This window comes from Natator depressus, chromosome 3, assembly GCF_965152275.1.
Source record: "Natator depressus isolate rNatDep1 chromosome 3, rNatDep2.hap1, whole genome shotgun sequence".
Lineage (NCBI taxonomy): Eukaryota > Metazoa > Chordata > Testudines > Cheloniidae > Natator > Natator depressus.
In genome coordinates this window covers 175,735,854-175,760,934 of record NC_134236.1, presented here as the reverse complement: position 1 = coordinate 175,760,934, position 25,081 = coordinate 175,735,854, and the positions used below count along the sequence as shown (strand labels likewise).

General features: G+C 42.5%; 1 protein-coding gene across 4 annotated transcripts in view; it reads right to left on the bottom strand.

Moving 5' to 3' along the window:
- Positions 1 to 25,081, bottom strand: part of PRKCE (protein kinase C epsilon) — a 502,197-nt gene that overhangs the window by 320,390 nt on the left and 156,726 nt on the right. For all 4 annotated transcript variants that reach the window (XM_074949371.1, XM_074949372.1, XM_074949373.1 and 1 more), the window contains exon 2: positions 21,313 to 21,376. In XM_074949371.1, coding sequence (XP_074805472.1) covers positions 21,313 to 21,376 — 64 coding nt within the window. The remainder of the gene's footprint in view (positions 1 to 21,312; positions 21,377 to 25,081) is intronic.

Genomic DNA, 25,081 nt, shown 5'->3' with positions numbered 1-25,081 from the left:
ATCCATCAAGCCATATAGTCGGACATAAGACATGAATGTTCATTGGTGTTGCAGAAGTTGCTATACAGCATCAAATGTGCATTGCTTTGGTTGGAAAAATCCAAAAATGATGAACCGTGGGACTTGCACAAGTGACACCAAACACATACCCCAAAGGGCGTGGATAAAGATAGCTGATAGGGAACAAACACACACACACACACACACACCCCACTCCCCCAAACTCTGTATTTTGGCTCAGATACCATGTGGGCATCTATAGTCAATACCCAAACAGACTACTCAAGTTCAGCCATGGGAAAAAATGAGAACGGGCATGGTAAATTGTTACCTTAGGGTGCAGTAAAAAGTTGCATTCCCTAGGGAGGAAAGCTATGTCCATGAGAGGAAAGCTATCATGATGCCAGAGGCCTTGTCTTCATCAAATAGTTGTCAGGAAAAACAGAATATATACTCAAGTGATATCACAAAACAGAATTAGGCAAAACCAACATGGTCAGGTTTGTACCAATACCTGGCTGGCAATGACATTTGATTATGCTAGTTGAGGTTTTATCTGTGACACACCCACAGCAGTACATTCCACACCTTTGGGCTGGACGTGCAGGACATGTTCATCTGCCTGAGATAAATCACTCTCGCTGAAGAGGTACAGATGTCCATCTGCTGAATACAGGAAGTACACTAACCTTTTGGTAGGGCCCTACCACATTCATGATCCCATTTTGGTAAATTTCACAGTCATAGCATTTTTAAAATCTTGAATGTCATGGTTTCAAATATTTAAATCTTAAATTTCATAGTGTTGTAACCATGGGGGTCCTGACCCAAAAGACGGTCATGGGGAGAGGGGTCACAGTGTTGCCACCCTTATTCCTGCACTGCCTTCAGAGCTGAGTGGCCAGAGAGTCGTGGCTGCTGGCCAGGAACCCTACTCTGAAGGCAGTGCTGCTGCCAGCAGCAGCGCAGAAGTAACAGTGGTAATATCAGATCATGCCACCCTTACTTCTGCACTGCTGCTGGGTGCCTGCCCAGTAGCCACCACTCTATGGCCACCAGCTCTGAAGGCAATGCAGAAGTAATGGTAGCTATATCGTGGTTCCCCTAAAATAGCCAGATTTCATGGGGAAGACCAAATTTCATAGGGTAGACCATATTTCACGGTCCATGACGTGTTTTTCATGGCCATGAATTTCGTAGGGCCCTACCTATTGGGATCTAGTATTGTCAAAAATTGTGCATCACTTGTCCACATCTCTCTGTCTTCCATGCAGATTCATAGAGCCATATCCTCCCCTCCCGTATGTGATTAACACATGTATTGAAACCTCAGTTGCCCAAAAAGTTACATACATATTCATATTGCTGATAGACAGAATGTGGGTGTCAACTAACATTCTTGCGTCTTTGTATGTCTGTTCCATTTTCTGGGAGATGCATATCTTTTTCAGTCCATTAATTTTGAGAGGAAAAAAGCCTTGTTGTACTTGATATAGAATTATCCCCCCCTATGATCAGTATTTTAATTATTCTATAAGAAGATAACCATCACAATCTGCATCCCATAATAAAAGGAGATAATGGTAAAATAATAAATCCATGCAGTTATGGTAGTGGTACATAAAAATATATAGGTGAACCCAGGAGTATATTTTGTAGGTTTTATTAAATGCTAAAAAGACTATATGAAAAATTGAAAATTGTAAAAGGAAACACCTTGCATGAGAGTATCAAAGTCTATTGACTTGTCCTCAGATACTCCTGGGTAACTGTGCTTTGAGTTTGAGTTAGGTGTGCATACCTCAGGGCAGAATATGGTCCTCTCTTATTCACTCTGGCAAGCAGTTGTTCTCACAAGCAGTTCCAGAGAAGCCAATGGAACTATTCACAATGTAAGAAGGGGTTCACAAACTGGGAATAAGATTTCAGTTCTTTCAGAAGTTAAAGATAGGGATAAGGTACAGACTCAAATGTTCTGGTTAACAAGTAGTACATTTCATGGGGGTTCACAATCCGTCATGTGCATTGTGCCAGACCTAAACTAAAAGAAATATAGTGTATTGGTTTAAAGGGTATAATATATTAGCTATTCTTGCAGACTTTGTTTTTCTCATCACAAGAAACTTGATTTTGCCAAATTATACATCACAGGTTTTTTGATTTGTCTAAAGGCTGAGGCTCAGAAGACTGAATTCATTTCTTTTAAGATCCTTTTTCAGTTCACTGCCTGAAAGATCGAGAAGTGTGAGGCTGACGTTTTAGCACATCTACGTGTTAGTTTATTTTTTTAAATAAATAAGCCAAAAATTTTGAAATGCCTTAAGTCTGAAATTCTACTTGTCAAGTGGGAAAATGAGCTGTTTCATATACCTCTTGGTAGCTACATTATGGAGTGCAGGGAGTATTATATTTACTTGTGCAGGATTTTATTGCTCTGAATCCAGTATACGATTCAATGGCTCTGTCTTAACTCTTGCTAATAAGTATTTATCAAATCAATAATATGCAGCAGTTTCTGTATCAGACTAAAATTCTTCCAATTACTATTAAAAAAGAGAAGCCTATTCAGTGAACAGAGTATAGGGTCTACAAATGCCAAATGCTAATGCAAATAATATAAATAAAGTGCATACTTCATCAGAGATGGACTCCAACCAAAGCCACAGTTCTGAGCACCTCTTTGAAGATGTTTGAAACCTGTAAAAATCTGGATTGGACCTGGCTTCCTGTTTTTCTCCCTTCCCCCTTGACTTGGTGCCACTTTTGTAAAAAACAAACTATTGGAGGGTGTGACAGGGTTCGACTCACCGCTGGGGTGTCTCCTGCTGGCTGTCCTGGGGATTAGCTGTGTATGCCAGTGCGCCCTCTTCTGGTGATGTCTCACCACCTTCACTTCTGCTCCAGGGATCCACGTCACTCCCAAGACCTCGGTGTCCTCTTCATGACACAGCCCTGTGGCTGTGCCATACTCCGTGTTCCCCGCCTTCCGGGGGACAGTATCGCAGTCCTTCAGTGCATCCACTTCCTCAGTGGCAAGTGGGGGCAGAGGAGGACCTGGGCCCACCCACTACTCCAGGTCTCATCTTAGGGACCCTGTAGATGGCCTCCACTGCTGCACCCCCTCCGACTCCTCTGTAGATCTCTGTGGGCTACTTCCCAGTGGTCCCAGCACCCTCTTTGCCCTTGCCTCAGGGCCTCAGCCTACAGATCCCTGCAGCCTGCCAGGAGCTGCCTTTAGCTCCCTGCATCTCTGCCTGCAGCACTGCTATGTCCAGGGTGCTTGCTGCCCTCTGCCTGCATAGCAGCCAGTCCTCCTCCCTCCTCAAGCTCCAGGGAGTGACTCAAGCTGCTCGATCCTGCCGCTTTTCTGAAATTGGCCTGCCCGGCCCTGATTGGCTGCTCCTATAAGACCTTCGGTGATTGGCTGCCTCCTGTGCAACCTCCCTAGGGCTCTCTTAACCCCTGAGAGCCCAGTGTGTGGCAGGCTCCTCATTACAGGGTGGCTTTACACTGGTGCCTGTCCTCAAGCACCATTCAGGTTGCTAGGGGAAAGGGAGATTTTCTCATATTTCCACCAGTGATCCCAAGGATATGTTCACAAAAGCAGCAGCACAAGACCTCTCACCCATTACTCATGGCCTTACTCACCATGGCTGGAGCAACAAACCGACTCTTGCAATAGCCAGCGGTTGTGGTTATGTTGTGGCTTGCAGTGAAGTGTACTGAGGGGTGGTTTTTTACTTAAAAAAAATTAACCTTACACCAGAAACAACGTATGCACTGTCAATGCCACCCTTGTGCTTTGCATTCCTTGCAGTTGAAACCTTGTCCACCGGCGCATCCTCCACACCAGGACAGAGACTTTCCCAGATTAGAAGGTGGAAAAAGACAACTCGAGAGGACATGTTTAATGAGTTAATGCACACCTCTGAGAGTGACAAGACGGAGCTCAGAGCATGGAGGATTACACTGTCCAAGAACCTGGACAGAGACAGGGAGGACAGGAGAACAGGCAGGGAACAAAAGCGTGCCACACAGGAAGAGATGCTGCAGATTATGAAGGAACAATCAGACATGTTGAGGCATTCGGTTGAGGTTCAAGAAAGGTAGCGGGATGCTTGAGTCCCTCTCCAGCCTATGTGGAACCTGCTGCCATTGTCGCCCAGTTCTACATCCTCCCCCAACCGTCCTATGCGGCGGGGGTGGAGTGGAGTTTGGTATCCCTTGCACTTAACACCAGGGGAGAGTACAAGGACCAGAAGGGGCCCATTCCCCCACCTTTGATTGTTATTGCAGTGCCTCTGTAAGCAAGCTTTCCTTGTTTCTCCCCCCAAAGTGTTATCAGCCCTGTTGCCCCAAGTTATCTTATTTTTCTTTGCTATCTCTGTGTGTTTGTGTGCATAATAGAACTGAATGGACTGAGGAGAAAAGGCTCTTTATTCATTCAACACGCGGTGGTTGGTGGAGGTGGAGTTTACTGGTGAGAAAATGCAATGGAGGGGACAGATTGGTAAGGAACAACACAGAGGTGTCACATTACTCCGGCTCATTCCTGAAACTGGGTTTCAAAGCTTCATAGAGATGCAGAGCCCCTCGATGTGCTCTTCTTATTGCCCTGGTGTCTGGCTGCTCAAAGTTGGCTGCCACCCCAGCAGAAACTTTTCTCCCTTTGTTTCACAGATATTATGGAGCACACAGCAGGCAGCAATAACAATGGGTATCACTGAGGTCTAACCTAGTGAGCAAAGAATGCCAGCGACCTTCTAAACATCCAGAGGCACATTCCACCACCATTCTGCACTTGCGCAGCCTATGGTTGAACTGGTCCTTATTGCTGTCCGGGATGCCTGTGTACAGCTTCATGAGCCATGGGAGCAAGGGGTACGCTGGGTCTTTCAGGATCATGATTGGCATTTCAACATCACCAATGGTTATTTTGCTGTCTGGAAAGAAAGTCCCTGCTTGCAGCTTTCTGAACCTGATTCTATTCTCATTCTGTTCTTCGGAGAGTGCAAGCACATGCAGGGCCAAAAACAATTCTCAAGTGTGGACTGAAAAGCTCACAAGGGCAGCTGGAAACAAAAAATATCAATTAACAGCATTGTTAACAGAAGTTTAAGAGAGTTGTGAGTGTACATTCATGTTGATTTTATTAATCGATTTAAAAATAAGTATAGAACAAGTATTGAAACATTCTCAGAGACTATTAAGGGAATGCTGATTGTTTACCAGCCCAAGAAGAACCTGAAATGAACAGCAAGATGCAGATCTGTAATGGCAGCATTCACACCAGTAAAGAGCTATGAATAAGCTTGCAAACAACACGAGTTGGTGAGCCATTTATCCATTGTTCAGTAATTGAAAATATATCATACTGAAACTGGTTCCTGGCAATAATACAGTTAAAAAGATGTGCCATTTATCAGAGGGTCAATTAAATGAATTCTACTGTAGTTCAAAAAGATGATTAGAAGTACAAGAATACCAGGATTACAAATACATAACTACTGTCAAAATATTAATGAAGTTATTTTCAGATAATATACTGGGCTACAGTATGTACTTTGGATTAAATTCTGCTTAATGTATCCAGTATTGTACATTATTTAACTGTACTGTAGCCTGGGGGCGTGGCCTCCCCCCGAGACTAGCAGGGAGGAACCCCTGCCCACCCCCTGGTGGGCAGAGCCAGGACACCAACACCCACCCCGCCGGAAGCAGAGGGGCAGGACAGGAAATATAAAAGGCAGGCCCTGCAGCACAGGTGGGCTGGAGCCACCAGAGGAGACAGACATCTCCCACCCACTACTGGGGCTGGAACCCAAAGGGGACCCCTGCAGTGCTGAAAACTTGCCAGAGCTGCCAGCTGACCAGGGCACTGACGAGCTGCTGGGACTGCTGCAGGGAATGCTGGGAAGATGGAGGACACCAAGGTACAGAGCGAAGGGGTCATAGGAAGTAGCCCAGGGACACGAGACTGATTGGTGCTCCGCCCTGAGTCCTGGACTACTTGCTGCTTGGCCCTGCCTAGAGGGTCAGGGCCTTAGAGACTGCTAATTCTGCAATAACCTTTGCCTTGCTAAGGACCTGAGAGCCAGGCGGTGTGGTCTCCCTCCAAGACTGATGGGGAGGGACAGCCACACACTCCTACATGTACCCAGAAGGTTTTACACTTTTCTAAAACAAATCTCATTTTATTTCTAGTTTATGGTCTTCTCTAGATTTAAAGGTGAGACATCTCGTGGTCTGTTTCCATCAACAGTTCCCAAGACTCGGTGAGTAAATGAGAGGTTCCTAGTTTTCGTCAATGCACACCCTTCTCATATAAATATGGCTTCTCCAAAGGCAGAATACAGTCTTTGCATAATTTCCTTTGAAAGCATGTGAAAATCAGGGCATATATTGCACAAAAGAGATTTTACTTGGAATATGTTACATACACAGATTTCACAGCTTTTCCTACTTCAAATTACTGTATACCTTCTCAAAAAAGTAGAGTCTTGCAGTCCGACAAAAATCTCTTTAAACTAAATTCTTTACCAATGATTTGCTCTCTTTGACATGTTTTTTGGCAAATAGCTAAAAGCTTGCCAAGAAAAGGTCACTGATCTTTGCCTGAAAAGCTTGGCCAGTGTTATATGGTAAGGGCCTATTACAAACATACAATGCTTTCCAGATGTTCCATCAACTAACTGGATATGATCCAAGGGAGGGCTGTAAATCTACAAAGAGATGCTTGTTACTAAAGCATTCACCATATAAAAATCAAAATCTCTGTAAACACCCTATGGAGTGCCTCTTTGCTGGGAAGGGGCTTGTAAGCACAAAAGGTCATGCTGGACTGCCACACTTTATACCATATACTAAAGATGTGGCCCTTAGTACCGAAGATTTGTCCTCCTAACTAAAGGAGTTTGTCAGTTACCAAAGTCAACCTGCCTAGTATTGACTCTGCTGATTGAAAAACTAACAGACAAAAGTGATACAGGAGTATGCATGACAATATCTTAGCTCCACCTTTGATCCTCATCCCTCTTCAGCTATTTATGCCTGCTCTTGAATCACACACTTAGTTTTTCCTGCAATGATTATCTACACACCAACCAACACCCAGTTACACTGGAGAATAAACAAATCTCATAGGGCCAAATGTAACCCAGAATGCTGCTCTGAAAAGAACATAAGCATGTGATTGTAGTTTAGAGCCTGAACTTTTAAATATTCTTCTTAGTACTTCAGATCAAAGGAAAGAGTCATCTCATAGACCATGAGGGAACTTTGTTCAAAGTTTCCATCTTAGAACAAGTGACTGTCCAGCAATCAAAATACTGTAGGGAATTACTCTTTGGTCAACATTAAAACTGATATTCAAAAGGAAAAACAGTTCCCTAGGCAAACTAGGGAGACAAGTGATGGGGTCTGGATGGGTGCAGGTTTCTTACACAGCTGTGCAGACGGTCATAACATAGGTGAAGGCTTACAAGAACAGAGGAGAAAAAGCAAGACTGAAGAACTTTCATTCTTGAGATAAATGCCCCCAACTACACACTTAAAATATCTTGCTGTAATCAAAATAAGACCTGAGAGGAAATGCATATTTGAAATTGATTTAGATTAATCTCCTGGGAGGAGAACATTTATTGTGCAGTAGAAAGATAATCACTCAAATCTGATTTCAAACATCTATTTTTTATAACTTCAGATCTATCTTGGCTTGGAGAGATACTAGTTTTCTGATGCTGATGAAAGGAGCAAGTGAAATGAATACTCTGCACATTTTGCTCAGCTTGACTCCAAAGGGGAAAATCTCTTCTTCCCCTTGATAAACTGTGAAATGGCTTTTGAAAACAACAATTCTACTTACATTTGAAATTTGTGAGCCAACTAATGTTTGCTGTTATGCTGCAAAAACAAGGGACTCGCAGCACAGGAGCCTAAAGAAAGAAAATTGAAAACAATTCCATCCTACCTTCCAATCAGTTTAATTATAAACAAAAGTATCAGGGCTATACCCTGACGTGTGGCTGAGTTCGGCTCATGGCACCTGAGGGGACGTGTGGGTGAAAGGTGTGTCTAAGAATGGGGCCATTCTTCTGGTTGGATATTGACCTACACCTGGAGAGGGACTTGGAGTGCAGGGGCTCGAGCCCTGCATGGGACTATCTTTTTAATCCCGCTCCCTTCCCATCCCGCAATACCCACTCTCACTCCCACACACTCCCGTATTGTTTCTGGCATTTTTATCCCGCTCCCACCTGCAAAAACCTTAGCTCCCACAAGAGAGACAGATTCTCTCATGCGACTAAAAAAAAAAAAAGAAAGTTGGCGTCAGAGCGTGAGTCAGTGTGTTTCCATGGGATCCCCGCTGACTCAGTGGTAGAAACCTCCATCACTGTTAGGACCCTAGGCTGGGACCCAGTGGAGCAGGGTGGGCCGGGATCCCCGTATTGCCTCCCCCGCTGCCAACCCCATCCCTGAGGTGCCAGCCTGCCCACTTGAGGCCAAAGGGCCTGGTTTTATCTGCTGCCTGCCCCAGGCCGAAAGCTGAGCCATAGACTGCTATTGTTCTGCCCCACCCAGAAGGTCAGAGCCCTGACTCTTGATTGCTATTGGCCCCTGCCAGAGAGTTGGGCTAAAAATTGCCTATTTCTCTGTCCTGCCCAAAGGATCAGGGCCCTGACTGCATTGGTTGCTGCCAGAAGGCTGAGCTAAAGGCTGCTTCTTGCACTGCCCTGCCCAGAGGACCAGAGCACCCGACTACGAAGTGAGCTGTAGCTCACAAAAGCTTATGCTCAAATAAATTGGTTAGTCTCTAAGGTGCCACAAGTACTCCTTTTCTTTTTGCAGATACAGACTAACATGGCTGCTACTCTGAAACCGACTATATATGCTGTCTGTCCTAGATAGGAGGCTAGGATAATATTGCTAGGCCCTGCACAAAGCACCAAAGCTACAGGCTGGTGATCTGCTAATCGGCTTTGACCACAGTGACTTAGGGAGGCGGAGTGGCCTCCCTCCAAGCCTGAGGAGGGGAGGGACGACTGCCAACACACTCCACTGTAATATAGAGGAAGATTAGGATTCCACACACTAGATGTCGCAGGTAGGTGACCTAAGACACCTTGAAAGGAAAGGGTCAGGGGGACTGTGCAGTGAAACTACTAATGGACTTCGTGGTTCTTCCATTTCATGTGTCCATTATAAGAACTGGATGGTTTGTTGTACATTACTAGTGTTACAGAATCAGCCTAGTACTTGATCTACAAGTGGCAGAATCTCCCTAATGGGTCTTCCATCATAGGGAGAACTCGTAAAATGAAGGAAGCTGTATCTACAGATGGAGTAAAAGATTTCTATTCTAAAATCCCACTCTACTGATGGGAGCTGAACCCTATTAGCCACAATGAAACACTGGCAGCTGAGGAGAGATCAGCCTGAGACAGGTTTCAGAGTAACAGCCGTGTTAGTCTGTATTCGCAAAAAGAAAAGGAGTACTTGTGGCACCTTAGAGACTAACCAATTTATTTGAGCATCCGATGAAGTGAGCTGTAGCTCACGAAAGCTTATGCTCAAATAAATTGGTTAGTCTCTAAGATGCCACAAGTACTCCTTTTCTTTCAGCCTGAGACAGGTCTTCATCTAAAGGAAAGATGCCACTGCCAAGACGGGTTGTGGGGGATGGTGTTAAAGTTATATCTTGGTGGGAGAGCTATACAGATGGAATAAAGCATAGTTTATTTCTTTGTCTATAATTTATAGTTGTTGAGAAATTGAGAAATTCTGCTAGAAAAAGTAGAGCTGGTCTAGGATTTATCATGACAGCTTTCCCTCCCACCCCCCGGCCCTCCACACTAACCCTCTGTCTAGTTGCAAGATATCTAACCAGCAACCATGTTCTGGAAATTCAGACTTAGTGCCAGCATTCTTTTGCAGCCACCTCCATTCTCTAATCACAGTAGCAAGCATCTGGCTATGAAGCATAATGTAATGCCAGCCTGATGAATTTCAACGGAACAGATATGTTAATACAAACCACCACAGATTTGGAGTGACAGTCACAGATCACAAGATTTTGATAAGCCTCCTCTTTCAGGCACAAGTCTGAACACTAAGGGCTCAGTTCCTATGCAGGAGGCTCCAGTGCAGACTCCCTGAATAACACCCCCAATGACATGAACAAACAGCCGTTGAGAGTGAACAGGGCACAGATATGGTATCTTTGCCTGTGGTGAAAGCCACTCCCTGTAGAGGGCATGTTCTTCTGCCCTGGTGTGAGGCAGGGGCAACTCCAGAAATGTTTCCCATTGTACGCACCCTCAATCTCTGTAGAGCCATGCCTGCTGCAGCTGCTGGCCTCAGCTGCTGGCCCCCGAGTCCATGCCAATTTCAGCCCCCGCATTCCAGCACAGCCCACCGTGTGCGGCATCACTCCCCATCCCTGAGAGGGGACATGGGCTGCAAGAAGCAGGACAACGCTAGGCAGGCTCCCAGGGAGGAGCTCTGCTGCAGCAGGCAGCCCCATGGCAGTAACAAGGAGAAGCAGTGCTGGCCACCCCACTGCCCACACAAGTTTGGTCCCAATAGCCCTCTATCTTGATGGCAAGGCCAAAACTGAGCAAGTGGCATTGCAGCCTGGAGCATGGGGGTCACACCACCACTCAGGTTTGGCCTCACATTCCCTCTGTCTTGATAGGAGGAGGAAAGACCCAGCAAGGCCAAAACTGAGTCAGTGGCATTTCAGCCTGGTGCTCAGGGGTCATAGTGCTGTTCAGGTTAGGCTCTGAGATCCCTGTGCACCAGTGACATGTACTAGCTGCCTGGGTACGTACCCAGGCAGGCTTTATTCTGTGGATGCCACTGAACTTACAGAGCAGGAATAAGCTCTGAGAGTATCTGGCATATTGGGTTTGCAAACATGAAATGTGACTGGTGTCAAAACAAGTGCTCTTTTGCTCTGACCATCCTTTATTTGCATCTTTATAGACTCCTGGGCTGGAGCTTCCAATACAGAGTGAGATCAAGTGGTCAGGTAATATACCTTCATTTGTAGAAATACTGCCAGGGCCTCCCATTACACGTAGCCATAGCCAGATTTATTGTTATTCACCACATTCATCCTGTGAAAACTAAGTTTGAAAAATAACTGAATTTGGACACTGAAATTAAATGACTTTCATGACTACAAGTATTCTTGAACCAAAGCAGCTTTTGCTGATACTCACCACCTACAATGTGAGCTGTGATATTTTATTGGAATTTAAACTGCCTACTCTGAAATGAAATCTTAATCTTGTGTGTGATTGTGTGAAAAGGCAATTACCTAATATGAACTCAGGCATCTGACGATGATAATTAATCATCACAACTTGCTGTGCATAATGCAAAGAAAGTGGTTCTGGATAGTTCTTATTTAGAATGCTATTATAAGCCGTTCATAATGATACAGTCAGAAAAATAACTTAAGTCTGTTCTTTGAATCATTCTATTGTTACTGGGCCACATGCCAAAATGGTGGCGTAAAAGTCACATAGTGGTAAAAGCCACCAGAAGTATCTGTACATTGGTGTAACTTACATGGCAAGGAGGTGGAAGAGGAAAGCTGTAGCAAATAAAAAGCAAGAACTACTTAAAAAATAGGTGAGTCTTCAACAAAGTAGATTTTATGTAGCTTTAAAGGGAAGAGGGATTTAACCATTGTTTGTCCACAGTACATCTCTTACCTGTGATACAGCATGGCCAAAAGGCAGAAGGAGAGTGATATAGGAGAGATATGTAAGTCCCAGGATGAGGAGAAGCCTTATTCCCTGTAGAGGGAAGAAAGGTTTCTATAGATTAATTAAAAGCACCTGAAGCCAATTAGAGCACCTGAAGCTAGTCACCTGACAAAAAACCCCTCCTTCAATCAGCCCGGGGAAGGAGTTGGAGCAGAGAGCAGTTTGAAGGAGTTGGAGCAGAAGAGAGTTTGGAGAAATGCCTTGGCTGGCTAGAAGACCAAGACCCTAGGTAAAAAGACACCCGGCTTGTGCAGAGAGAGATGGCAGGAAGGCCCACAAGCTGAAGAGCAGAAGAGGGAAGTAGCCCAGGGGAAGGAAGCACTAGTTCAAGTGGTTTACCACTATCTCTCGGGCCCCTGGGCTGGGACCCGGAGTAGAGGGCGGGCCCGGGTCCCTCCCTCTCCACTAGCCTTCTCTGGGTTACTAGTGCGACAGTAGATACCCTAGTTCAGGGGCAGGAAACTGCGCCCTGAAATCCCCCCCCCACAAGAAGAGGACGCACGGGACCCATCATAATCGTACCGGCAATTTGCCACATATCCCATTCTATGACCATTTGTTTTGATAGTTTATAAACTGACTCACCCAGCTCATCTCACTGTGTTACCTCAGTTCTTGGATAAAAGTTTTAAACTTTCACTGCATCTCGGAAATTGGTTCAAGAGTCACGGAGACGACACTGGAGCTCTTATACCTCATTTCGGATATAAAAAAACCTCAGCCGCAAGTTTTATAAGCACACGGGGTAGATCAAAAACATGGCTGTAATAGCTCAATAAAACAGTCAATGGATGTTCTTCACTCCAGAAATAAACTCTACACTGCAGTCAAACCAGGTTAATATGGAAAATCAATATGACTTTGGACAACAGCCAGCCTCAAAGAAATAAAAGAATAAGGTAACTTATCTCAAAAGATTCTTCCATTCAACAGAATAGAAAGAATGAATGGAAATAACCCTCTCTGCTAGCCACTCACCCCATTAATGATGAACATTAGCAGGAGTTAAAGGTTGTAACACAAGCTATTCTGGCCCAAAGTCATGTATACTGCATGCACATGCGCACACACAACAGCTAACATGAACGTTCTTCTTGTAAGACATTGGGATGACATATACCAAGAAGCCATGCTAGAACTAGGTGCAATCCAGTGAAAGAATCTGGGAAGAGTATTAAGAAACTTCTTGCTGGTGACTCCTTACAAACATAGGTCTGTTGTAAGTCTTTTCTTTCAGTGAGTTTATTTTTTCATATTTATTCCTTTATTGGATATTCAGTTAATAAAGGGGACACTATTGTGCCATGCAGCATTGAAATAAAGCATCCTGGAGCAGTAACAGTGACAACACATTTTGAACTGGATCTCATGAAGGTGGGTAATCCAAAATATTTATACCTTCATAAATACCTTACTTTTCAGCACTGAATATTTTGTTCATATGCAGCCCAATCCAGCGCTTACTTAAGTCAATGGAAAGACTTCCATTGACTTCAGTGGAAGTTATATCAGGCCCAGAGTAACTTCATATACCTCTTTGACCACGAGAGATTAACTTTAAAGATTTTAATTGGAAACTCGAATGTGTATTAGTTGTTTAGGGAACAATTTTGCTGGGCTTGTTTTTTTTCCATGCATCTTTCATGATAAACTACAATAGTACTGCACTTATGACTTGACACTTCAATATGTACAAATATTTCTCTGCTTTAGGAAGTTTCCACTACCACCATTGTATTAATTTATCAGACTCTCAGGGATTTCAATCTCTTCAGCCAAGGATGAACCTACTATAAGGTGGAAGCACAACCAGTTGGAAAACTGTATTCAGAATAATTATCAGTGGTTCACAGTCAAGCTGGAAAGGCATATGGAGTGGGGTTCCGCAGGGATCTCTCCTGGGTCTGGTTCTAGTCAATATCTTCATAAATGATTTGGATAATGCCATAGAGAGTACACTTCCAAAGTTTGTGGATGATACCAAGTTAGGAGGGGTTGAAAGAGCACTGGAGGACAGGATTAGAATTCAAAATGATCTGAACAAACTGCAGAAATTATCTTAAATAAATAGGATGAAATTCAATAAAGTCAAATACAAAATACTACACTTAGGAAGGAATAATCTATTTCACAAACACAGTACCAAATAGGAAATGACTGCCTACGAAGGAGTACTGCGGAAAAAGGATCTCGGGGTTATTAGTGGATCATAACCTAATTATAAGTCAACCATGTAATGCTGTAAAAAAAAAAAGCAAACAGCATTCTGGGATATATTAGCAGTATTGTTGTACACAAGAAGTAATTCTTCTACTCTATTCAACACTGATAAGGTCTCAATTGGAGTACTTAGGGAAAGACATGGACAAGTTGGAGGAAGTCCATAAGAGAGCAACAAAATTATTAAAGTTCTGGAAAACACGAACTACGAGGAAATACTGAAAAAATTAGGTCTGGTTAGGCTGGAGAACAGAATACTGAAGGGGGACATGATAACAGGTACACAAAAGGTTGTTACAAAGAGCAGGATGATGAAATGTTCTCTTATCCACTGAGGACAGGACAAGAAGTAATGGGCTTAAATTGCAGCAAGGGCGGTTTAGGTTGGACATTAGGAAAAACTTCCTAACTGTCAGGGTAGTTAAGCACTGGAATAAATTGCCTAGGGAGGTTGTGGAATCTCCATCATTGGAGATTTTTAAAGAGCAGGTTGGACAAACACCTGTCAGAGATGGTCTAGAATGATAATGCTTAGTCCTGCCATGAGTGCAGGGGTCTGGAACTAGGTGACCGACTGACGTCTCTTCCAGTCCTACATATCTATTATTTTGACTTTGAACATGTCAAGTTCCCTTGATTTTATGGAAAAATGGAGAACCAACACAGAGCAAGCACCTGAGAGGGTAGATTTTGGGCCTCTGAATGTAACCAACTGTCTGGCAAGTTCTATGAAAATATTTATTCCGTGGTTTGAAGTTTCTCTTCAAGGTAATGAAAGTAATTCCAAGCCTGTAAGGCTCATTCCCTAATTCTCATGAGCAGTGCCACTGAGGTCAGTGAGTAAAGGTTACTCCCACAAGTTACGAGTTGCAGGATTCATGCCTGTACCTTTATCTATGCCATAATACGTACTATTATGTAATTTGTCCTTCTGCCTTACAGAGTACTTTTCTCTCTTTCAGGTACTTCACTTTATTGCTCACAGAGACAGACACAGCAGCCAATTAGTGCTTAGATCCCGGCGGGGGGCGGGGGGGTTTGGCCATTTTTTATTTACCTGCAATGGGCCTTTCCCCTTAACTTTTAAAAGTGGTAACGGGGGCTCTGTCAGATGACTTCCAATAACAGCAAATGCTTTCCTAAAACCCTATGTAATTCTTTGCAAATGTAGGGGTTAGTGTATCAGGTCAGAACTCAGGTTTCAGAGTAGCAGCCGGGTCAGTCTGTATCCGCAAAAAGAAAAGGAGTACTTGTGGCACCTTAGAGACTAACAAATTTATTTGAGAATAAGCTTTTGTGAGCTACAGCTCACTTCATCAGAACTGTTGCCAATGATCTCTTGTTCTACTTGGCAACGCTTTCAAGACAAAGCTTTTCTTTTAATTCTGTAACCTGAGAATTTGCCTTACCACTTAAAAACATAATGAATTTGCAATTAGAACTGAGGCCCTTAATCTTGTGCATGTATCTTCTCTAAGATCCCTAGAAGAAATGAGGTAAAAGAGAAGAAGTAGAAAAGACATAGGGCACAGGAAAATCCCTAGAAAGCACTTTTAATATCAAATACAAGCAACTTCAAAGCAGGTTCTTTGAAGGCTGTAAGGTTTGCTCATCATAACCAGTCCTACTAATGATTTTCTAACTCCAGTGTGTCAGCACTGCCATTACAGCCCCTGCATCAAATTCAGAGTGCGTGCAAGCAAGGTGCAATTCTTCTTACACCTGCACTGAAACACCTGCTTACACCTGCACTGTTGTTCAGAGCTCCAAGAGAAGACAATCTGAACTACAACTGGCATGCAAAAGTGTTTCAAAAATTTTGATCTGACTCCTATGCGTCATTAAAGTTTATATGGAAAAGTCTACGTTAGGGAACCCTTTCTGGCACTGCCATCATCTCCAAAGAGGGCTTTGTCGTATTTAGTTTAAATTCAGTTTTGAAGGCCAGTTGATAAAAGAGATTCAGACTCTCTGTTTCTTTTGTATGTTTTATACACTGAACTCGAGAAGGGCTTAAACAGAAACATGGAACCCAATCTTGCAAAGACTTACGTGCATGCAGACTGTGAGTAGTCCTGTACTGTTGTCTTTAATGGGACTACTCAGGGTGTGTTTAAGCACATGCATAAATCTTTGCCGTATCAGGGCTCAATACTGTAAAATGTAATATCTTCATACACAGATACCTGGGTTATAAATAACCCACATGTATTTAGTAACTATGTGGAAAAGGACTTGATGTTCCATGACATGAGCCAAAATGACATCTGAAAAAAAACTTTTCACCCTCCAAATTTGTGTATGCACTAAATATGGTACAAAACACAACCACTTTCATATGCAAGCGGCATTTAGGTGCTTTTTTTGCAGCTATTTTGCAGATGTAAGTGTAGGACTGGTTTTGAAAGCACAATGGGGACATGTACCAATTTTGCTGCTCAACAGACACTAGCCTTTGAAAATATGGACCTTTGTGCCACAATGCAGTGTCCACTCAGCATTTTATCCTAAACTCTTCTGTCCAGATTGCTCCCACTGCACAGTCTGCAACAGTTCATTTCATCAAGGGCAGAGCTTCTTCTCCGCCTCTCCCCTCCCCCCGCCCGCCCCAGTGCAGAATGGATATATGGTTCAGATGCCAAAACCTGCAAGTCTCAGGAGCAGCATTGTCAACCTCAAATGTTCAGAACTTATGAGCAAGCCCTAGACAAAATGATTATCTTAAAAATCATAAGATTGTAAACAAATATATATAAATTTGGGAATCTTTCTATTTGCCTCCTGGTTTCTGAGGCTTTAGGGCTCATAATTTCAAGCTTTTTTCTGCAACTATGAGGTCTAGAAATTTGTTTTTAAATGAAAGCAGAGATTCTCAGACAACACGATTCCAGGAGATGGGGCTTTAAGGAAAAAAAACACTGAATACCTCAAAACCTGCAGAAAAACTCTGAGATTAACTGGAGGCAAGTCCAAATGCCTTCTTCACCACTTCTCTGGTGCAGCAGCACTGACAGAACTCCCCCTGCTCTAAAAGATGTTCCCCAGTGCAGAAAGGGGGCATACAAAAGAGTCAATAAAACCTCTGGCTGTACTAACTTTTCTGTAGATTCCCAGCTTGTCTCTGGAATAGGCAAGGAATCCAAGTAGCAATGCCATCACACTCAGTCCCTTGCCCCAGCACTCTTCCCAAAGAAGAGGCCAAAACGCCTTCTCATGGCCTGGGCTAGGGATCTGCCATGTTTTCAACCCCTCTATCCACAAAGGAGGAAGGAGTGGTCGAAGCCCGTAAATGCCTTGATTTTGTTGTGGGTGGGGCAGAGGGGTGTTATGGAAATTGCCAGGACCACAAGACTGATTGTTACTGGTACTGTGCCATACCAATGCAAGAAGCATATGGGGGAAAACAAGCTGATGATTAGAATTCACTTTGCAGGACAATTAGATTTTTGTGGGTCCAGGATGGAACTAAAGATGATGTTTAGGAAAAAGAGTCTTGGTGGTGTAATGGGTTATAATGCACAAGCCTTTAATCTCCAGGGTCTGGAGTTGAAAACCAAGGTTTCTGGTTACAAATGAGATCAAGTTTGCTAGTCTCATTCCTTTCAAAATATATGACAGTATTCTACTGTAATAGCCCATAACATTGCCTGATCACTACTGTAAGATTTGTTTTAGACCAGTACTGTAGGAGAAATCCACAATCTTCCTATAACTTTCTGGAATCATTTTATAGTAGGGCTGTTGATTAATCACAGTTAACTCACATGATTAACTAAAAACAAATTAATGATGATTAAAAAATTAATCATGATTAATCGCACAGTTAATAAATAGAATACCAATCTAAATTGATTAAATATTTTTCATGTTTTTCTACATTTTCGAATATATCGATTTTAATTACAACAGAATACAAAGTGTACAGTGCTCACTTTATATTATTTTTATTACAAATATCTGCACTCTAAAAAGGATAAACAAAAGAAATAGTATTTTTCAATTCACCTCATACAAGTACTGTAGTGCAATCTCTTTATTGTGAAAGTGCAATTTACAAATGTAGATTTTTTTCTGTTACATAACTGCACTCAAAAACAAAACAAAACAATGTAAAACTTTAGAGCCTACAAGTCCACTCAGGCCGACTTCTTGTTCAGCCAATCGCTAAGAGAAACAAGTTTGTTTACATTTACAGGAGATAATGCTGGCCACTTCTTAATTACAACGTCACCTGAAAGTGAGAACAGGTGTTCGCATGGTACTGTTCATAGATTCATAGATATTAAGGTCAGAAGGGACCATTATGATCATCTAGTCCGACCTCCTGCACAACGCAGGCCACAGAATCTCACCCACCCACTCCTGCGAAAAACCTCTCACCTATGTCTGAGTTATTGAAGTCCTCAAATCGTGGTTTAAAGACTTCAAGGAGCAGAGAATCCTCCAGCAAGTGACCGTACTGTTGTAGCTGGCGTCGCAAGATATTTACATGCCAGATGCACTAAAGATTCATATGCCTCTTCATGCTTCAGCCCTCATTCCAGAGGACATGCATCCATGCTGATGATGCTCATTAAAAAAAATGCATTAATTAAATTTGTGACTGAACTCCTTGGGGGGAGAATTGTATGTCTCCTACTCTGTTTTACCCGCATTCTGCCATATATTTCATGTTACAGTAGTCTCGGATGATGACCCAGCACATGTTCATTTTAAGAACACTTTCACTGCAGATTTGACAAAACGCAAAGAAGGTACCAATGTGAGATTTCTAAAGATAGCTACAGCACTCGACCCAAGATTTAAGAATCTGAAGTGCCTTCGAAAATCTGAGAGGGATGAGGTGTGGAGCATGCTTTCAGAAGTCTTAACAGAGCAACACTCTGATGCGGAAACTACAGAACCCAAGCCAACAAAAAAGACAATCAACCTTCTGCTGGTAGCATCTGACTCAGATGATGAAAATGAACATGCGTCGGTTCGCACTGCTTTAGATTGTTATCAAGCAGAACCCATCATCAGCATGGACGCATGTCCTCTGGAACAGTGGTTGAAGAATGAAGGGACATATGAATCTTTAGCGCACCTAGCATGTAAATATCTTGCTATGCCAGCTACAACAGTGCCACACAAACGCCTGTTCTCACTTTCAGGTGACCTTGTAAACAAGAAGTGGGCAGCATTATCTCCTGCAAATGTAAACGAACTTGTTTGTCTGAGTGATTGGCTGAACAAGAAGTAGGACTGATTGGACTTGTAGCTCTACAGTTTTACATTATTTTATTTTTGAATGCAGGGTTTTTTTGTACATAATTCTACATTTGTAAGTTCAACTTTCATGATAAAGAGACTGCATTACAGTACTTGTATGAGGTGAATTGAAAAATAGTATTTCTTTTGTTTTTTACAGTGCAAATATTTGTAATCAAAAATATAAAGTGAGCACTGTACACTTTGAATTCTGTGTTATAATTGAAATCAATATATTTGAAAACGTAGAAAACATCCAAAACTATTTAAATAAATGGTATTCTATTATTGCTTAACAGTGCAATTAATTTATTAATTATTTTTTTTTATCTCTCGACAGCCCTGTTTTATAGTCTATTCGAGAAATTTATATACTTATGTAATTCTGTAGGATCGTTTAAAGACAACAGAATTTCACAAAGAATGATCAACTCTGTAAAGTTCTTTTTGCTATAGAATTCTATTAGATTCATCTCTATTATATTCTGTGCACCTCTCCAAAAGGATTTTCTTTTTTCCTAAGGGTTTAAAGAGCCCAGGGATATCCATTCACATAAAAAAGAAAAACAAAATCCCATGACAATTCGGCACCACTGGCAGTGTGTGACAAAGGATTGAAATAGCGAGGTTGTTCCTATTCAGAATTAAGATCTTATTGATAAACTGTGAATGGAAGCTTTGAAGAACATCTGCATACACCATGATGGACTGTTAGATCCTTACTTGTATGAGCTCTAAACTAGACACAGCAATTAAAAAGGAAGAAAAAAAATATGGCTATTTGTACTAACATGAAATTTGTTCCACATATTGCTCTGGCTGATCAGTCTATGAGAGTAAACAACAAAGCAGATTGTCTTGTAACTTTTCTAGGCATGAGAGAGAATTGCTTAGGGGGCAAGCATTTATTATTAAAGCATCATGTATGCAGTTTATATGTAAGAATGAAGAGTGTGAAGAATGCCCTATGTGGCCACAGGGCTGTAAGACCAGCTGTAAGCAATAAGGTGTGGTTTTTTTTAAATAGGGCTTTAGTACAGTATGTGCTTTTGCGAACTACTAGCAATTACCCATGGACAGCAATTATTCCTTTTGCAACACCAAAATGACACATGCAAAACATTCTTCTATTGATCCCTTAAGTGATCCAGGCAAAACAACTGTAGCTTACTCCTGTTTCCCATTTCTCCTCCTGCCAGGGCCTACATGAACCTGCCTTGAGTAATCTGAACCAATAGACACTGTTTAGACAGGCAACATTACACACAACTATTCAAAAAACACAGCTTAAAATGACTCACCAAGAAAGATCCCATGCCAGCAAATACACTTCAGCAGCTAAAATCTTGAAAAAGGGCTTGTTTGAGAAGATACACAGAAGAGCTTTGGGACTCTTAATTGTTGGGACTGTTGTACATTAGTTTCATACCATATATGACCTGCTCCTGCTCCCACTGAAGCCACTGGCAGTATCCCAAGCAAAAACAGTTGCCAAAGAGTACCTTTAATTGCCACGGAATACCAATCTTCCTGATTTCTAGGGTTTTCCCCAAGCCTATATGCAAGTGCTGTATTCACCAATACAACCATTACTCTTCTATTATGAAAATATTTTGCTTATGCACTTTGCTTGGAAAGGGAATACTTTAGTGGGGAAAATACTAATAATTTAGTATGATGAAACACTTGATGTGTATAACATCTATTTCTACAAATTTAACAGTTAGTGTCTGGTTTATAGCACATTTCCCCCCAAAACTAGACAAATAAGTACTTGGAAATAAATTCCAGGTATATTAAACAGCTCTAAGCTACTGCATCTTGGTTACTATCTTATTTATTTTTTATTGTTGTCTGTCTATAATTCCAGGGCTAACATGGACTGCTATTCCTTAGAGATACAACAACATATACTTCATTAAGATAACATTTTCTTTTTAACATGATCTTGTACAGATTAGTTTAGCAATACTGTGGTACACTGTTTTCCCAACAACCGTTGCTTGATAGATCCATTTAAAAAGCACCATTCGTGGGAGGAACAAGATAAAACATTGAAAGGTCTTACCTTCACCTGAAGATCCTGAAAGATCTATGATGACATATACTCTTCCTTCTGGCTCCAAGTCAATCTGTAATTGAGAAAAGAATAAAACACTTAGACTGGTGCTCCCTTAATGAGCTCCTGTGTGCACCATTAATAGAAGAAAAGGAGTATTTGTGGCACCTTAGAGACTAACAAATTTATTTGAGCATAAGCTTTCATGAGCTACAAATTTATTTGAGCATAAGCTGTAGCTCACGAAAGCTTATGCTCAGATAAATGTGTTAGTCTCTAAGTTGCCACAAGTACTCCTTTTCTTTCTGCGAATACAGACTAACACGGCTGCTACTCTGAACCCTGTCATTAACAGACGTTTCCATTGACTCTTAAACCCGAAGGGAAAGGTCCCCAAACTGTGGGGCGCACAACGTTTGCAGGGGTGTGGTGTGGCCCAGGCCCAGGAGGTGTGGCAGGGAGAGAGTGCCACCCAATCCTGCTCTGCTCCAGCCCCGCCCACAGCTGTGGCCCTCTCTCCTGGCACCATGCCTGGCCCCATCCCCAGTCTTAGCCCCTGGCTGCAGCTCCGTTTCCAGCCCTGGACCCACTCCCAGCCACACCCAGACACACAGCTGCGGCCCCAGCCTCAGCCCCCTAACTCTTGTCTGCATCCTCTTCTCCCTGCGCCCCTGGAGCCATGGCTCTGCTCCTGGTCCTGGCTTGGGGGGTGGGGACTGTGCAGACAGGGGTAAGGGGAGGCATGACCCTCAATAGTTTGGCAATCACTGCCCTAAGGCATGTCACTGTTCACAGAGCAAGTATCATGCTCTCACTAAACCTGACCCTGCAAAGAGCTAAGCACCTTTATGAGGTGCTAAGCAACCTTAACTCACACTGAAGTCAAGGGGTCTCCAGACCCGGCAGGATCAGTCCTGCTGCGTTTTACAAATCCAATAAGCTACCTTAGTACAGCAATAAGCTTTGTCAACTCTCCCCCATGCATTTTAACTACTTCTCCCAAGGACTGAAAAATCATTTTAAAAGGAAGTGGTACCAAATAACTTGGCTGTAACTTACACTGAGGCCAGGTATGCAGTGAGAAAAGTACACTTATAACCAATTCAGTTTCTGAACAGACACAGATGAATTCTGGTTGCAGAATATGGGGAATTAATGCACACAACTTCATTACTGTTAACATTTGTCTGGAAGTTCATTGTTATGTATTCCATCAGGCTAGCTTGCCTTTATTATATTCAGCAGTAATACAAGGAACCTACAGGCCTGTATCCTGTAAGACATTAGCTTCAGCCATTAGCATAAGGCTTGAGGCCCATGACCTTTGGATAAATTACCTAATGGTCACCCCTAAGTTTTGGGGAACTGGAAATAGAGTGTGAAGGGGAATTTTGTCCAGAATGATACCAGCCAACCACAGGAACAAGAGCTAACATCTGCAGATATCTGACTACAAGAGTGCCATGGCAATGAATTGATGTGTATGATAATAAGTTGAGATAATGAATATAGGAGAAGGGGACCCCAACATAAGTAGGGTGAGGAAATACAAATAAGGAAGAGAGAAGAGATCTCTACTGACTATGCATTAGACACGGTGGTGTCAGAGTAACATATTATAAAAGCAGTATCCCAGCCTGTGTGTGGGAGGAGAGAGAGATGTAGCCTTTGGGAGGTGCCAGGATGATGGCCACTGGTGATGATGAGGAAGGTGATGGTGATGAGGAAGACAATGGCTAACATTCCAGGTTGTTCTGCAAGGGACGGTGTGAGTATATGACAGGTTTCAGAGTAACAGCCGTGTTAGTCTGTATTCGCTAAAAGAAAAGGAGTACTTGTGGCACCTTAGAGACTAACCAATTTATTTGAGCATAAGCTTTCGTGAGCTACAGCATCCGATGAAGTGAGCGGTAGCTCACGAAAGCTTATGCTCAAATAAATTGGTTAGTCTCTAAGGTGCCACAAGTACTCCTTTTCTTTTTGTGAGTATATGGATGTTCAGTTGTACATTCTGTATCATCTCAATCTACCGTAAAGAGTTAGAGTGCTTGTGACTTTGCTAAATGTATTAATAAGTTATTATACATATAGAAGGATTCCTATAGTGTGAGTGTTGCAACTGTGCACATCGGGATTCCCAACTACACAGTAATTTTAATACTGGGGTCTGATCTTGGGACAAGAACCTGTCAAACCTCAAAGTGATAACTGGGAATTCTTAAGTAATCATATAATTAATACATAACCTGTGACACCTTATGGCCTTGTCCTGTGAGATTCTGATTACCCTTTGCTCCCATGATGATGGATTTCAATGGGAACTGAGGATGCTCAGCACCTTTCAAGATAGAGTTCTTAAAAGTAGATCCGATTGGCTCTAGATATGGGAAGGCATAGGTTTAGATAGATACCACAATGATGAATGCAGTATAAATGCCTAGATAGATACTATATTGCACTGTACATTTCATCATCGACTCTGAATTTCACTAATTATGTTAGATTATCTGACTACTAGCACATTACAGAGACGGCTTTTGTGATTTAAATCTCTTTTCCTGAAACTTTAAAATAGTTTCAGGAAAAGGTAAGGAAAGAAAAATGTCTCATTTAAGTATATGAGCACACAGCATAACTAATGGCTCTTCCATTGAAATCTCAGTGGAATGTAGAAGCTTGTTTGGAAGCAACGCATAATGGGCTATATTTTACCCTCTTCCTACCTGACTGTGCAGGACTGCACCAACACCTACCTGCATGGCCATTTAGGACCTACTGGGATCAAAGAGATTCATGCACAGTACAACTCCCCACAAGCAAGTGGGAGGAACAGAGTGGGGAGTAAGTGAAAATGGCACCTTTACCACCATGTATGGGCCAGGAATGGAGAGCAGAAGGAGGGGAGTAAGTGTCATTGTGTAAGGGGCTGACACTTCTTACTACCTAATCCAGCAGAGGTTCAGTGCCTTCCTGAGGTGACAACTATGCACTGCCCCAGACCTCAGTCATCAGTTCCCAATCTACATCTGCTGAAGTGGGAAAAGGGGAGTGCTTAAGACCCGTAAGTGCTTGGAACTTTGTTTTCCTAAAGTCACACATTTTGGCTACTAAAAACACTAAAAAATGCATCTCAAGTCACGAATAATGCATTACATTAGAATCTTGCTAATACACACTAATGGCTAGGAGACACTGGTCTCCTGATCTTTGCAAATTAGCAAGGAAGTGAATACACACAACAACAGAGCTAGGATCGCAAAATGTACTTTGCTCATTAATTTTGACAACTACAGTTTAGGTTGAATTATTTATGATAATATCTCACTCTCTTAGTTATAGGAAATTTCACGCTGGGGTTGCATCTTTGCTCAGATGTGGGGAGAAAGAGACAGTTTGGTTGAGGATTAAGTGGTGTGCAGATTTGCACGATTCTACAATATTGTAGAGGGCGTCGAGGGGAAAGTCACAACAATAGTTAAAACATTATTTTTTTCACATTTTGGGAGAAAATTTCTCATTCAGGCTACGTGGGATGAGTAGCTGGTAATGGTTTTGTTGTAAACTGAAAAACAAAGGAATCTCTGGCAGTGCGGAGGGAGCGGTGACTGCATGTAACTCCCCAGCCTGGGGTTCATCAAAGGGAGATTAGGGAATATCAGGGGAAACGGGTGGGCCAGACTGTGCACTGATATCCCCAGCTGGAGGACAGTCCCTTGGGGACCATGCCAGATGGTGTAAGTTAGAGCAGCCTTAACAGGCTCCTTCTGTTTCCAACTTT